The 15347-nt window shown below is 31.6% G+C and overlaps 1 protein-coding gene and 1 long non-coding RNA gene across 2 annotated transcripts; one reads left to right on the forward strand and one right to left on the reverse strand.

Moving 5' to 3' along the window:
- Nucleotides 1-3376: 3376 nt before the first annotated feature.
- Nucleotides 3377-7225, reverse strand: LOC143052685 (uncharacterized). The gene is made up of 5 exons (XM_076225751.1): nt 7059-7225; nt 6722-6812; nt 5073-5266; nt 4154-4264; nt 3377-3513 (listed from the first exon to the last, which is right to left on the reverse strand). Exons 2-5 carry the CDS (start codon nt 6789-6791, stop codon nt 3448-3450), a joined length of 441 nt encoding a protein of 146 aa, XP_076081866.1. The 5' UTR covers nt 6792-6812; nt 7059-7225; the 3' UTR covers nt 3377-3447.
- Nucleotides 7226-9005: 1780 nt separating this feature from the next.
- LOC143051327 (uncharacterized) lies at nt 9006-15030 on the forward strand. Its single transcript, XR_012970707.1, has 4 exons — nt 9006-9147; nt 10201-10221; nt 11910-11930; nt 15004-15030. It is a non-coding gene; the product is annotated as an uncharacterized LOC143051327 (long non-coding RNA).
- The last annotated feature ends 317 nt before the right edge of the window (nt 15031-15347 follow it).

The following is a 15347-nucleotide window of genomic DNA, read 5'->3' on the forward strand; positions in this document are numbered from 1 at the left end:
GTTATACCATTTATTAGTAATGTAGTCCTATCATGTAATACATGTACTGTCATTTTAATGTTATATTTAACATTGCCATAAAAGCAGGAGGTGTGGAATGCCCAAAAAAAAACAGGTTCAACCCACCATTTTTTTTTTTATTAAAATGTCCTGTACCAAGTCAGGAAATAGTCATTGTTATATTATAGTTCATTTCTCTGTGTGTTACATTTTAATGTTGTGTTTCTGTTGCGTCGTTGTTCTCTTCTTATACTTGGTGTGTTTCCCTCAGTTTAAATTTGTAACCCGGAATTGTTTTTTTTTCTCAATCGATTTATGATTTTCGCACAGCGGTGTACCTGTTGCCATATAAAGCGTGTGGGTCATGTTCACAGTTGGGTTAATATTTATTTTACATAAAAAAGAAGATGTGGTATGATTCCAAATAAAACAACTTTTCACAAGAGACCAAGATGACACATAATTTAACAACTACTGGTTCCTGTACGGCCTTCAACAATTAGCAAAGCCCATACCGCATAGTCAGCTATTAAAGGCCCTGTTTTTAAATTTCACATTACTTTTTTGACCTAACAAACGACAATATGTATAAAGTGACTTAGACTCTTTATAACATGATCAAGACTAGTTTAAATGTTCAGTAAGGACTCAAAAAAAAATTGAAGTGAAATATGATTCAACGAGAAAGCCTCATTACTTATTTCAGTTTCGATGCCGTGTTTTTGGTGGACATTTGGTGGAAATACAAGATGCTGAGACAAACAGATTTTTACAGGAAAACACTCGATTGAGGCATGCAAATGGTATTTTGCTTATTCTATCCTTGCACTTGTCTGTAGCTAGACACCAATATTTTCCAATTTCTACAAAACAACTGGGAATTTGTTTATTGGAAGTCTAATATACGAGTTAAATATTGTTTGAATTACAGAGTTTTCTTCGGGTTGTTCAATTTAATATATTTCATACCTCAAATTATGACTTGAATTCCTTAATTAAATCAATAAAACCGTTATCAAAGGTACCAGGATCATAATTCAATACGCCAGACGCGCGTTTCGTCTACACAAAACTAATCAGTGACGCTCACATCACAATAGTTAAAAAGCCAAACAAGTACAAAGTTGAAGAGCATTGAGGACCCAAAATTCCAAAAAGTTGTTCCAAATACAGCTAAGGTAATCGTTCTCAAACTAAAACGTGTTTTTAACCAATTTGGAAAATGAAAACATCAAGTTAAGTGCACGGCTATGGTATAATATTTATCAACCCACACCCAAACACTTCGAGAAGATACTGGAAGTCATCAAATATGTGTTAAATACGTTTGACTTAATAATTATATGAATTGCTTTCCAAAAATTATACATGCTCTACAACTTTTTGTTTTCGATAAACGAAGCGATGTTGTCACTATACACCAATCATCTTCTTTGCATTGTTTATTATTCTTGGTTGATGTCTGGAATATCCGATTTATAGATAAATATCACTACTGATTCAGTAAATATAACACCTTTTATTTTGCTTAAAGAAATTTATTTTTATTTTTCATAGACAACAATTATAATTATTTCATTGGCCTAACTGACGAGGCGGCTCTTGATGAATGGGAATGGGTGCAAAGCGCTACAAAACCTAACTTTACAAATTGGGGTGATAATCAGCCTGATCATCAAGGCAACGATGAGCACTGCGTTTTTCTTTATGCAAACGATCATTATCGATGGCATGATGTGGACTGCGACGACCATGATTTATTCATATGTGAGGAAGAAGAGATGAATACAGGCGGAAACATCATTGGTTGAAAATAAAATTGAAAATAAACTTGCATAGACATTTACATGAATTGTACTTAAAATAGGGACGAAAGATTCCTTAGGGAAAGTCAAACTCATAAATCGAAAATAAACCGAATACGCCAAGGCCGAAAATGAAAATGACAAACAGACAAACAATTGTACCCATGACACAACATATAAAACTAAAGAATAAGCAACAGGAGCACCAGCAAAAACTAGGGGTGATTCTGCTCCACATGTGGCACCCATCCTGTTGATCATGTTATAACAAATCTAGTAAATAGCCTTATTCGGTAGGTCACAATCATAAAGGGAAGGGGAATGTAGTTACGACGTGAGGAACATATCCGATATCATCTGTAGAAAGGTTATTCCATAACTGTCAACCAACTCGTAATGGCATCCCTAAAGTTTACGAAGGGATGATTTCAACTTCGGAATACTTGGTTTAATAGCTTCCTTGTGAGCAGCAACCCTCTATGAAGAAAATTATGATAGGAAATAAAAGCATTGGAATAACGTATCAATTGGGAGATGTATACCCCGTATGCAGGTGCTGCTGAAATGTTGCTACTTAGAAATGGAAAGTTTACAATTGGAAAGCTGAAATCATCTCTTTTGTCGTAAAGTTTTTCAAGAAAATATCAACATATTGAGACAAACAATTTCATCCATACATAACCATGAAATGAAAACCCAAGGACTGGCAGGGCTAAGTGTAGCCCCGAAACAGTCAAGTCCGCCTTAGTTAGCTTAAAGAGTTGCTGATATGCTATTCAACGTGCATATATCGTAGCTCCCTTTTTCCCGAAAAATTAATTTAACGTCCGCATTCTGACTAGCCAAACGGATCCACTTTGGTATGAATGTTACTGCAATTCGAAAAAAAAACAACATGGCAATACTTCTATTTCACAAGAAGTTGTTAGTTCCATTGACCATTTTCCTCTATTTTTCTTTTGTCATGTTTGTTAAACTAATGATTGTTTTCTCTACATTACACAAACTTAAATCATCCACGCACAGCATATATAAGATCAAAACAACCATCAATAATTCGTCCATTAATCGTTAAGACGTGATTAAAGGAGTAAGTTAACAACGTTGCTTGTCAAGACGAAACACATAATTAGACAATACAAATTCATTTATATGTAAATTTGTATGACAACTTCGTCATAAAGATGTCCTTTGATTGCGAAAACTTTTTGTTGACCACCCAACAAAAACAGGAAAAGTGGAAAAACACCGACACAAAATTAAAAACAACTCTGTTTTACATTTGTCATTTCGGGGCCTTTTAATTTTATAGCCGACTAAGCGGTGCTTGCTTTGCTCATGTTTGAGGGCCGTATAGTGACCTAAAGCTGTTAATTTCAGTGTCATTTTAGTGTCTTATGGAGAGTTATCGCATGAACAATGATACCACATCTTCTTCGTTTATAAGAACATTGTTGTTAAACATAATTTAATATTACTAGTACCTGTAAAATAAAGTGAATTCCTTGTGTGTTTGTTGACTCAAAGGGGTAAATAAATACCAATAACATACTATTTGTAACAAACAAATGTTTAGGTCAAAGTGTATTACATTAAAAAACACATATTTTGATTTAAGATAAAAAATAAATGGTTTAAATGTTTAAATGACCTCAACAATAAACGGTACTGGATCCGAAACTATATCAGCAAGTCTGAACATTACAACCTGTAATACAAAGTTAAATTATTACATTGTTTTCTTATGAAGGAGTTACCTTTTTTTCTTTTGAATCATTGATAGAGAATACGGCTTTATATATAATTTACATGTATTAAAAAAAATAAAGATACAAAAACAAAATATAACAGGTCAATTTAGGATTAGTCGGCCAAACGTATGTTTAATCCGCTTCCTTCTGTATGTATCTGTCCCATTTTAAGAGCTTACAACTCAATTGTTGTGGATCGTTACTATATATATCTATATATCATTTGATTTCGTTTGTTTGTCAGTAAATTTTTAGTCTTTTTTCGTTGTAATTATTTACATTTTGTGCATTATACGTTGTCTTCTTGGTAATCATACCACAACTCCTTTTTAAATAAAGATAGATAAATATCGCCTATTAGCATGTTTTTGGACGTTTACAACTAAAAATGTAATGATTGTTTTTTTTCTAACTATTTGTTAATATCATTTAGTACCATAGCACGTAAACTACTAATGTTTAAACTTTAATTTGATTCCGTTTTGCGCATAGCTGTCTTCTAGGATTTTGTTTTCATTGTTTATGTAAGAATATTTCAACCTTCAACATGCCTTTCAATAAATAGTTTTCTCTCTTTGTCATACTTACAATACTTACATAAAATTCAAAAACCCCAGAGTGGTTGAATTTTTCGGTGTTATTCACTATGATGTAGCCATTTTCATCTACTTTAAAAGCGTTGGTGTTTTCTAAAACATATTCTTCATCCTTCAAGTATATTTTAAGGGAATCCGTTAAAATTTAGAATACATCAATTGCTGTCTTTTAGAGTTTTTAAGGCATCAATTATCTTGATTCCTGTTTGGTAATTGTCTTTTGTTTAATAAATTATAGTTACCAAATTCTCCATTACAATAGCTTTCTTCCAGAGGTTTGTTTTTCTATTTACCATTACCAGCTTTTAAGTTTCTTTTTTAATGTTTGGGATTTTTATGGTCATTTTTCATTTAGTTTTTGTCAGTGCTGATTTGACTCTGTGCATCAACTCTACAATGAGCTGTTTAAAGGTTAGCTGTAGTGGTACTGTACCATGCTATAAGTGAATTGCCCCAGATTCATAACTGAGTGTTGTATCAATATTTTTACTGATATTATTCTTTTATCATGTGTATAACTTAACATTAATTTTGTTTAATTTAGTTAAAAAAAACATTTTAAGATATAAACTTAAAGGGTATCAGTTCAGTATTCAGTACTTTGGTACTGACATGATTTAACAATCTTTACTAAAATTGCTCGTTTTGAAATTTTGAAATTATTAAGAAACCAAGGTTTCAACTTCCTCAGGCAAAGTTGGCTTTAGATGAATTTGGCTATTTATTTTAGGTATTTTTGACATATAGCTCTTCAATGGTTTCGGTACTTAAATATCCTCAGATTTCAAATATTTGGCTTTGAGCGTTCCTGATGAAGGTAAATCCAGATTAGCGCGTCGGACGCAGGAAATTATTAAACGTGTTGTTTTCAATTAAAAAAAAATAATAGATGGACAATTTTCATCAAAAACAAAACCTACCCCAGTAAAGTTTCCTGATCGGACTTTTACTTGTAGGTATTTTACAACCTCTCCTTCTTCTAAGGACAGGTGGCCTTGAGCAGGATTAACAAGAACTTTAGATCCTTCTTTTACTCCAGAATCAACAAAGCCTGCAATTGCATTTCCTGCATTGTCTAAATCAAATGCATATTCAGGTTTGTGGAACTTGTGGTCTGAAAAGACATTTTAAAATTTTATGTATATTGTATTGGTAGTTCATATGACATTTTGATTCATCATTTCTATAACTATTTTAAGTTTTATTAAACATGTGTTAAATGTTATTATTTTATGTCGACTTTTTTGTCAAAATATACTCTATGTTCAGCTGTTACAAAATATCATTCGCCGATTACATGCAGGTTTGAAGCGAAGGAAGAAAAGTATCTTACATGTCATATTTTTCTACAAGTACAAATGCATACTTGAGTACTGTATCATACAAGCGGCTAATAATATCTTATGAAAAATCCTTAAAATGTTTCCTTCGATATACTAGTATTATTATTGAACACGATATATTCTATTTTTTTCGATTTTATAGTCCATTTGCCAATTACCGATTTGATTCTGTTATTACACACTTTTTAAACAAGTAATATCCCTTGGTCAATCGTAGACTAGTTCCATACCGGACAAAATTGGCTTTTGCCAATGCTAAGCATGATGAATAGAAAGTGATGTATCGGCGTTTTAACTAATTTTTCATGAAAAATAATTTCTGATGTCAAGAGTATTCAGCTTAACAACAAATTAATGTAAAGAAAATATTTGAAAACCTTAAAAAATACTCCCATTACGCACATGAAAATTGGTTCTTTCTGCTAGCTCTCCATTGTGTTTAAAAATTAATGTCCCTCGATAAGGGAGAAAACTAAAAAAGGGATCTCTAATTAAGAGATTAAGAGGATTTAAAATTTTCTTAAACTATACATTCAGTAGATTAGAAATTTACAAAAAGGGCTATGATAGAACTTATATTAAGTGTGTTTATTCAAGATTAAACCGTGATGTATATATCGTTCGATGAAATTGCTTTAACCATGAATTTTCATCGATCTTATTCTAGTCCAATCACGGCCAGCCGTTAAATTCCTTTGTAACAAACACATTATATTTGCATTCCTCCGTTTTTATTAACATCGCAACCCCAGGTAAATGAAACAATATTCGTTTACCTCTATTACAAAATTTAGTTTATTCCCTCTGTCCATCTCTTTATATATAACTTAAATCTTTATCGCTATCGTTTTACTGTCACTGATATATTTAACTGAGATATGATGTTAGAAGTGAGATAAACTTTCTCTGAAATAATTGAAAAATGGATTAGTCAGCACTTCTGTGTTTACATGAATTATCATTTAAATGGTCATAATTATAAAGTAACTGTTTACAAACTTTAGAATATTTTTATTCCATGCAGCGTCACTGATGAGTCTTTTATAGACGAAACGAGCATCTGGCGTAAATACAAATTTTCAATCTTGATATACTTTCTGACTTTTTGGGGATGTGAGAAATATTAAGTTAGGTATAACAATGTAGAAATAATAACAGTAGAACAAAATACTCGTAAAATTAATATTATAATGTATCAAAGTCAAACTGTAAGTAATGAAACTTACAACAAGAACAATGTGATGCTAACAGGATGATGACAAACAGACAGCAGATATTCACTATATTTCTATCCATTGCTATCACGGATTGTATAGTCTGAAATAATAATATAGTTTGTCAGTTAGTTTTATATATTGAAGTGCAATGATTCTTATCTTAATATAACAGTTGCTCTAATAAGTCAAATACATATATATATATGCATTCCATTAACACGTGAAGTTTACTACTGAAAAGTAATAAAATTAAAACGAATATCAAACATTTTATTACGATTTAAGGAGTGTTTCACTGATAAAAGGACACGCCAAAAAAGATATAAAACAGTAAAATATAACTTACCAATTATGTGTTCTTTCCTAAATTCTGATATTCCCCTACACGATAACAGGAAAGATTCCAGATTCAGCTGTTTTTGCTTTTCCTTCCAGTCGCCTTCATTACATTCTATATTTTTTAAACTATAAAGATAAGCATATTGACAAGTATATACCACGAGGTAGGAAATGTTTAAGGAAGCGGAGGATGAGTTGGCAAACCTGACTGTTATATATGTTTGTACTACGTATGTTATTTTATATTTACATGTACGCATTTACTTATTTAAACTACTTAGTTTATGAGATGTTAATTTAAGTAAATTTGATTATAAGATATCGCAGTATCAGTATAGCACACAAAGTAATATTTCAATTTGAATATATTTTTGTTTGTGCTTATATCCCGTGTCTTTGAAACAATAATTAAGTAAGTATTTTCGTATTTCGTTGTCCACACACATGCCTAGTAGGATTGACCGTTTTTCTTTCGATGGTCGCTTGTCCTCACACAGGACTCCGGCTACCTCCGCTATGAAAAAATTGCCGCCACAACATATCAAAGTGGCGTTAAAACCTACAATCGATTAATCAATAAATTTAAAAACTGCAAAGAAGAAAGATAACCAATATGGCTTATGATAGAAGCAGAAGAAAAGGTATAAGTATTATAAATTAAAAGAACTCTCGACCATATAATATGTCATGGTATTGTCACGGTACTGCCTTCCTCAAAAAGAAATCCCATTCTACTCTTTAGTTCTAAGCTTCAAAAGACATCAAGATGACACATATATAACAATTCAAACAGAAAAACTAAGAAAGGCTATATCTGGATAAATTTCGAACGTATCAAAATCGATATGCATGACTTTTTGTATCAAATATTTTTCTTTACATGGGAGCACTTGCAATCAAACAAATAAATTAAAGTAATGTACAAAAAAGAACGATTACGCCAAAATATTTTAGGTTTAATTATAAAACGATATAAGATGCATATATTGCAGGATCTGCACCGTTCAACAGCACATGAGATCAACCTCAGTTTTTATTTGATTATTATTGCCTAGATTTTGGTTGAACATGCTGTGTTTGTGTATACTGCAGTTTTTGATTATTTGGAATGACCTTGAATTTACGACGTTAGGAACATATCCGAATGGATGACCATTTGTTTTCGTTCCTGCAGCAGTTGTAAAGATAAACTATGTTTGGATACAACTTTGAGATGCTCTCTCTCAGGTAAAAACGCTATTGCATTGTATTGATTGTCTTTGATTGACATGGACAATAGATATGTACATAAATATTGGCGAGTTAAAAGGTGTAACAGCGTTGACAGTATCAAAAGCAATTCGGTTGTGTTATTTTTACAAAATTCTGAAGGAACTAAAAAAAACATGCCCATCAAAATGCAGGAAAGAGTTTACCCTTCTGAAAAACAAAATACATTAAACTTTTATATAGTATCTAGTGGATGGCAGGCATTAAAACGTTTTCAACTGCACGGGTTCGTCTATACTCAAGGTAGTTTTTGAGGTGAAATTACAGCCATTTTTGTCTTATTATTATGATGAATCTGAATGTCGTTTGTCTCCCTTTTCTTATATCAATATCGTTTTAGTATAATAGGTCTGAAAATGTATATTTTGATTTTTTTACTGATTATGCTTATTTTCAAAATGAAGATCCCATACTGAAGATGAAAACATATGTTTTGCCCATGTTATATAAGGTGTTTTATGTCCAATCTTTTTATTTCGTCAGCCTAAGTTATGTATTTGATTGTAGAATTAAACAAACTGCAGTAATAAGATTACTAATAAAATCATGATTCATACACCCGTCTAAAGATCTATTATGTGTAAAAACAACACTTAATCAGTTATTTTTTGTTGATTGTTATGCTGAATTTTTTAAAAGTATTTAAATGTTGAAATATAATCTTAACATCTATTTATAGCAAATAGGTGTACCCCGTTTTATAACTTCCGATATTGACCAGGAAAAGGCAGAAATTTTATAACTAACTTCCAATTCGGACTTGCAACCTCAAACATGATCTGCAGCTGAACAACGAAAACAAAAAGAGTTAACCATAAACTAAAGAGGTAAATATTCTGATAACATTATTGGTTTGATGCTAACTTGGTGTTGTTGTTTTTTTATTTTTTTTTATTTTTCTTAGTCTCATTCTTTAATTAAAAACAAAAAGAGAAGTATATTGTTTTAATGTTCTCTTTATGAGTTGAAAAGGGATAAGTTATTAATACATTTGTGTTTCATTTAACACATACAAGTAACCTTTATTATTATACAATAATCAGCTACATGTATATATTGACGACATTATTTTAAATTAAATAAATTCTGATCCAGAAAATGGACATTGTATAGATAACTAGATGTATTTCACTTGACTGGGCAGGGTATAACCGGTTCGCTTATCATAAACCAGTCTATCTATACATAGATGTTTTGGGATAAACTCACCTATGCAGTTTCCAATAAATATTAATTATAACTAAATCATCCTGATGACACACAACTTCAAATACACTGTCATGTAAATTAAAACGAATGTTTGTCCATCTTCGTACTCATTATCACCAAATGTGTAAATATCTGTACCTATATGTTGACTTTCCATATTTCATGCGTGCAATGAATCATTCTTAAATTTCAGTTCCAAATACTTTTCACTTTTACACTATGTACCGTCAAACTTAAAACGACCGCTTCTCATTCTTTTGATTCTGCTCACAGGACGAATTTTAGCATATAGACACCAATATCAGTTTTCTCAATTCAATATGTTTCCAATCTATGAAATGAAATAAATGATCATTTGAAGTTTGCAATTCTAGGTTCAACTAATACTTCAAAGAAACTTCAAATAAAGTTGTTTTTACATGACTGCGTACAGATGTGCACCACTTAAAATCTGATTTATAGCTGTGCTATTAAGTATTTGGTCGTTTCCAACTCTTTTCTGAAATGCACTAGACGTATAGCGTCATTCAAGTTCTTATTCTTAAATTTTACTCTCAATGAATTTTAACGAAACTAAAAGTAATCATCCCAAATGTCAAACGTCAAATGTCTTATAATAATCAGCATAAAATAAATTTCAATTTCCAATTTTTTTTAAAATTTCTATTCAGAAACGCTCAAGATGGAATACGGTGAGTACTTTTTTGATTGGTTACTGACTAACAGTTTAATTTCCTCTCTTTTTTTTGAGAGAGAGATAGAGTCATCAATTGTCATGAACAAAATTCACAATTGATATACCTTGTACGCCAGATTGTAAATCTTCGATTTGACGCTCTTATCAATCGGTTTCTTTAAATTTGAGATAACACAATATTTTGTTAATGTTAAGCTCGCAAATACCCGTTTAATGCCTCCGCTAACGAGTTGCAAGTTAACTGAATTTGCGACCATCAAATCACTAACTGATGCAACTACAACACAGTTATCTCTTATACAATCTAAACTTAAGTTCCACTACAGTTGTATAAATGTTGTGTACAAGATGTTATATCCAATCCAACCAGTAATGACAAATACATGTTATTCTAAAAAGTTATCGGTATATTGGAAACATCTTCAACATACTTGATAAAACAATCAAGCAATCATTGATTAATCTTTCATCAGTTATAGTTACTTAACTGCATGCTACAGCATTACATTACATTGATATATTTCAAAATGAATTACAAATAACAGAGACTCAGACGTTAGAATAATTTGCATTTTTAGATTCTGTGAAGTTGAAAATAACTAAAACATAATTGAACTATTGAATTGAATATGCAACATTAATACATTACTTTAAAATGAGAATTCCTCGATTTTCTGGAAACTATTCTGGTCAAAACTGATGGAAGTCTTCATTCAGAAATAAAGAATTGTAGAATTTAAGATTGGTGATGAAATAATAGTGTCTGAGATCACATTCTCCGTTTTGTTTTTGATATACAAAAATAAGAAGATGTGGTATGATTGAAGTAACACTATTCCTAACCAGAGACTATATGACATAGACATTAGCAGCAAAAGTCATAATATTTCATTCACCAATACATATCAAAGTAAATGAACCATTATTTAACATACAGAACCAAATAGGTTTAAAACTGCATATGAAAAACCATAAACATATCATACGTGTTTCATCAGCAATAATATCTAAATCACTGATTAAAAACTACTACAAAACTACATAACACAGACACTATACATCCGTGAAAGGTTACATGTATAATAAAAGATAAAATTAATAATAATGGCCATGCCCATCACTGTATAAGTTACAATGTATTGCAGCTATTTGTTAGTTATTTTCTACAAATTGAATGACACCACTTGTCAATAAAGTTAAAACATGCACATACGATTTAAAGTGAAAATCATGACAAATCTACAAGCCATCCTGGGTCACTCACAATGTTCCCCAGATTTAATTTGATGTCTCTAGCTTAACGTTTGATATAATGAATAGTTTCTCTATTTAACGTATTTTCAAGCTGACAAAATAAAGATTGAAGTAAACTTTATAGTTGCATAATTGCATACGACTATTGTTGTTACTAATAGTTGGTTCACTATTTGAATTAAAACCTCAAAGACGATTCGATGCATATTCCCTAATGTGTGAAGTGCTCATGTCAGCATTTAGAAATTACATTCGAAACATTATATGCTTACCAAAAAAAAAAATATGTATTTTATTTAATGGTCAAGCAAGGTTTTGTATTCGTAGGCTTTAGTTTCAATGAAATATAGTTGAAACCATACCAAATGTTATCAAATATAATTTGACAAACAGTATAACATTACGTTAAAGCTTAGTTTCCCATTTTAGATGAGAGTTGGGCAAAACTGCGTGAGTATTTGATGGTTTATTGACCTACAATAAATTTTTGTTTTAATATTTTTTATGCATTTCACACAAAAAACCAGGAAAAAATGCAAAACAGTTGCCTGAACACTTTATCAAAGACAAACGATATTTGCATCATTATTATGTATTCCACTGATCTAAAACTTATCTGAATGGTTGAAGTCTTAACTGAGTTTTTTTAGATGAGAAATTTTCTGAGAGTGTGTTAGATTTGAGATTACCAAACAAATGTATTGTCTGAAAATGAGAACATAAGATCGGTCCAATAATTTACAAACAAGAGTGACTATTTAAAGAAAAGAAGTGAAAACGACCGATAAAATAGCACAAGACAACACACATCTTTTTAAAATTTAAGACATATAAAAATAGAAGAAAGTAATTCGGACTTTAACCTGAACCGGGGAAGATATCAGTTAACATCTTAACGATCTAACATATGATGCTGAAAGGACACAGTTTAATTAATATAGCTGTCGCTTGTAAGAAGAGGCCTCAGTTATTAGTTGACTTTGTATTTTGAGTCAAATTAAAATATCTTCAGAGCGTAATGATAGGAAGGGGACACTTTATGCGCTTCGAGGACACACGATCAATTTAACATTTTCAGACATGATTGAGCAAACACGATTTCATCAAACGCTACAAATATTTGGCCAGGTTCTATCGATTCCATATTAATATCAGATTGTTTTAGTCATCAGACGGCAGACGAATAGTCAACAAAGATAGTGCAAGAAGAAAGACGAGAGGTCCGAGGAAAAGAAACTTGGTGATTTGACAAAAACTGGGGAAAACTGCAACGTCTAAAATAACACAAAAACAAAAAACTGTATATACTCAATGTATACCGCTAATTAATTTACTATCACAGAAATCAATGCAAAGCGATTTTCGCTTTTATTAAAGACATAATTTATAAATAAGTGTTTTTTGTAGATATTATTGTATCATAAAGTACATTGTTTAAAAAATTTACAAGTACTTGCCTGGTCTAAACTAAAATAAGATTTATTTTAGACTTTGATAGAAAAAGAAAAAAATAGTACAAAGTAAGCAGCAACACATTTTATCTAAATAAGATCTACAACTCATCAAGGATTACAATTTCAACTGATTTCTTGTTTAAACGAATATTTCCCCATGTTTGCATTATTTGCAAAAAGTTAAGTAGGTTGAGGGACAACAAATATCAGCAAACTAATTTGTATAAATCATTCGAAATGACCCAAATAGTTAACAGATATTTTTTCTACCTTAATTTTAAATTTAGGCAAACACTTTAAAATAATTACAGATACATGTATACAGCCACTTAGCCCAGCCGAATGATCAACAAGACTTATTTTGGTCCATTTCATTCAACACAATTAACCCTTTTATAATTATTCTGATCTGTCAATAATTATCCACGTACTTATCGAACAATTGTTATGCATGTCACTCTTATAGTTTATATTTTTAACTGTAGAAACACGTTCTGTTTTTAACCATTAAAAGAGGGACGAAAGAAACCAAAGGGACAGTCAAACTCATAAATCTAAAATAAACTGACAACGCCATGGCTAAAAATGAAAAAGACAAACAGACAAACAATAGTACACACGACACAACACAGAAAACTAAAGAATAAACAACACGAACCACACCAAACACTAGGGGTGATCTCAGGTGCTCCGGAAGGGTAATCAGATCTTGCTCCACATGTGGCACCCGCCGTGTTGCTTATGTGATAACACATTCAGTAAATAGTCTAATTCGGTAGGTCACATTCATAAAAGGAAAGGGGATTGTAGTTACAACGTTAGGAACATATAAGATATCATTTGTGAAACGGTTATTCCATAACGGTCAACCAACTCGAGATGGCGTCCGTAAAATCTACCAAAGGATGATTTCATCTTCACCATTTGGAACTCATGGAATAATAGCTTCCTTGTGAGCAGCAACCCTCTATCAAGAAAATAATAATAGGAAATGCAAGCACGGGAATATCGTATTAATTTGGAGAGATATACCCTGTTTGCAGGTGCTGCTGGAATGTTGCTACTTAGCTATGGAAAGTTCACAATTGGAAAGCTGAAATCATCTCTTTTGTCATTCAACACAATTAACCCTTTTATAATTATTCTGATCTGTCAATAATTATCCACGTACTTATCGAATAATTGTTATGCATGTCACTCTTATAGTTTATATTTTTAACTGTAGAAACACGTTCTGTTTTAACCATTAAAAGAGGGACGAAAGATACCAAAGGGACAGTCAAACTCATAAATCTAAAATAAACTGACAACGCCATGGCTAAAAATGAAAAAAAAACCAAACAGACAAACAATAGTACACACGACACAACACAGAAAACTACAGAATAAACAACACGAACCACACCAAACACCAGGGGTGATCTCAGGTGCTCCGGAAGGGTAATCAGATCCTGCTCCACATGTGGCACCCGCCGTGTTGCTTATGTGATAACACATCCAGTAAATAGTCTAATTCGGTAGGTCAGATTCATAAAAGGGAAGGGGAGTGTAGTTACGACGTTAGGAACATATACGATATCATTTGTGAAACGGTTATTCCATAACGGTCAACCAACTCGAGATGGCGTCCGTAAAATCTACCAAGGGATGATTTCATCTTCACCATTTGGAACTCATGGCCTAATAGCTTCCTTGTGAGCAGCAACCCTCTATCAAGAAAATAATAATAGGAAATGCAAGCACGGGAATACCGTATTAATTTGGAGAGATATACCCTGTATGCAGGTGCTGCTGGAATGTTGCTACTTAGCTATGGAAAGTTCACAATTGGAAAGCTGAAATCATCTCTTTTGTCGTAAAGTTTTGTTTTCAACCGACCCTCATTGTCAATTTCTAGATGTAAGTCAAGATATGAGGCCGACTTAACTGTATTTGTTGTATCCTTTATCTCTAGTTCGATGGGATAGATGCGTTCCACATAGTCACCAAATTTTGAATTATTTAGTGAAAGAACATCATCTATTAAATAATACGATGTACAATACTACTGATTTGTTTTTGTTTTCTAGGGAAAATATTAAGGAAAATCTAAAGACGTGAGTTTAATTGTTTACGGATTAAAACATTCCCTCTTATATTTTACAGACATTAATCCCCATAGTATCATATATCTATCATATGTTGTGTTGTTACTAATATCATGTTCACTGTACAATCCACTGTTAATTGTTTGTTGAAAAATAAATATATGAATATAAAATAAGATTTAAACTGTTCGTGCATCATTTAACAAGTAACAAAATCCTGGGTTTGTATTCAAATGAATTGAAATAATAAATAAATTCAAATGAAAAAAAAAAGTTAACCAGACAAATTTCTAATAGCCACCAACCAGCGACAACCTCTTTAGTGC

Source organism: Mytilus galloprovincialis, chromosome 11 (assembly GCF_965363235.1).
Source record: "Mytilus galloprovincialis chromosome 11, xbMytGall1.hap1.1, whole genome shotgun sequence".
Taxonomy (NCBI): Eukaryota; Metazoa; Mollusca; class Bivalvia; order Mytilida; family Mytilidae; genus Mytilus; species Mytilus galloprovincialis.

Coding starts and splice junctions, on each gene's coding strand:
- LOC143052685 (XM_076225751.1), bottom strand. CDS start 6,791: ATGGATAGAAATATAGTGAATATCTGCTGTCTGTTTGTCATCATCCTG. Junction 4,265..5,072: donor GATCAGGAAACTTTACTGGG/GTAGGTTTTGTT, acceptor ATATACTTGAAG/GATGAAGAATATGTTTTAGA. Junction 3,514..4,153: donor CTGGGGTTTTTGAATTTTAT/GTAAGTATTGTA, acceptor TTTGTATTACAG/GTTGTAATGTTCAGACTTGC.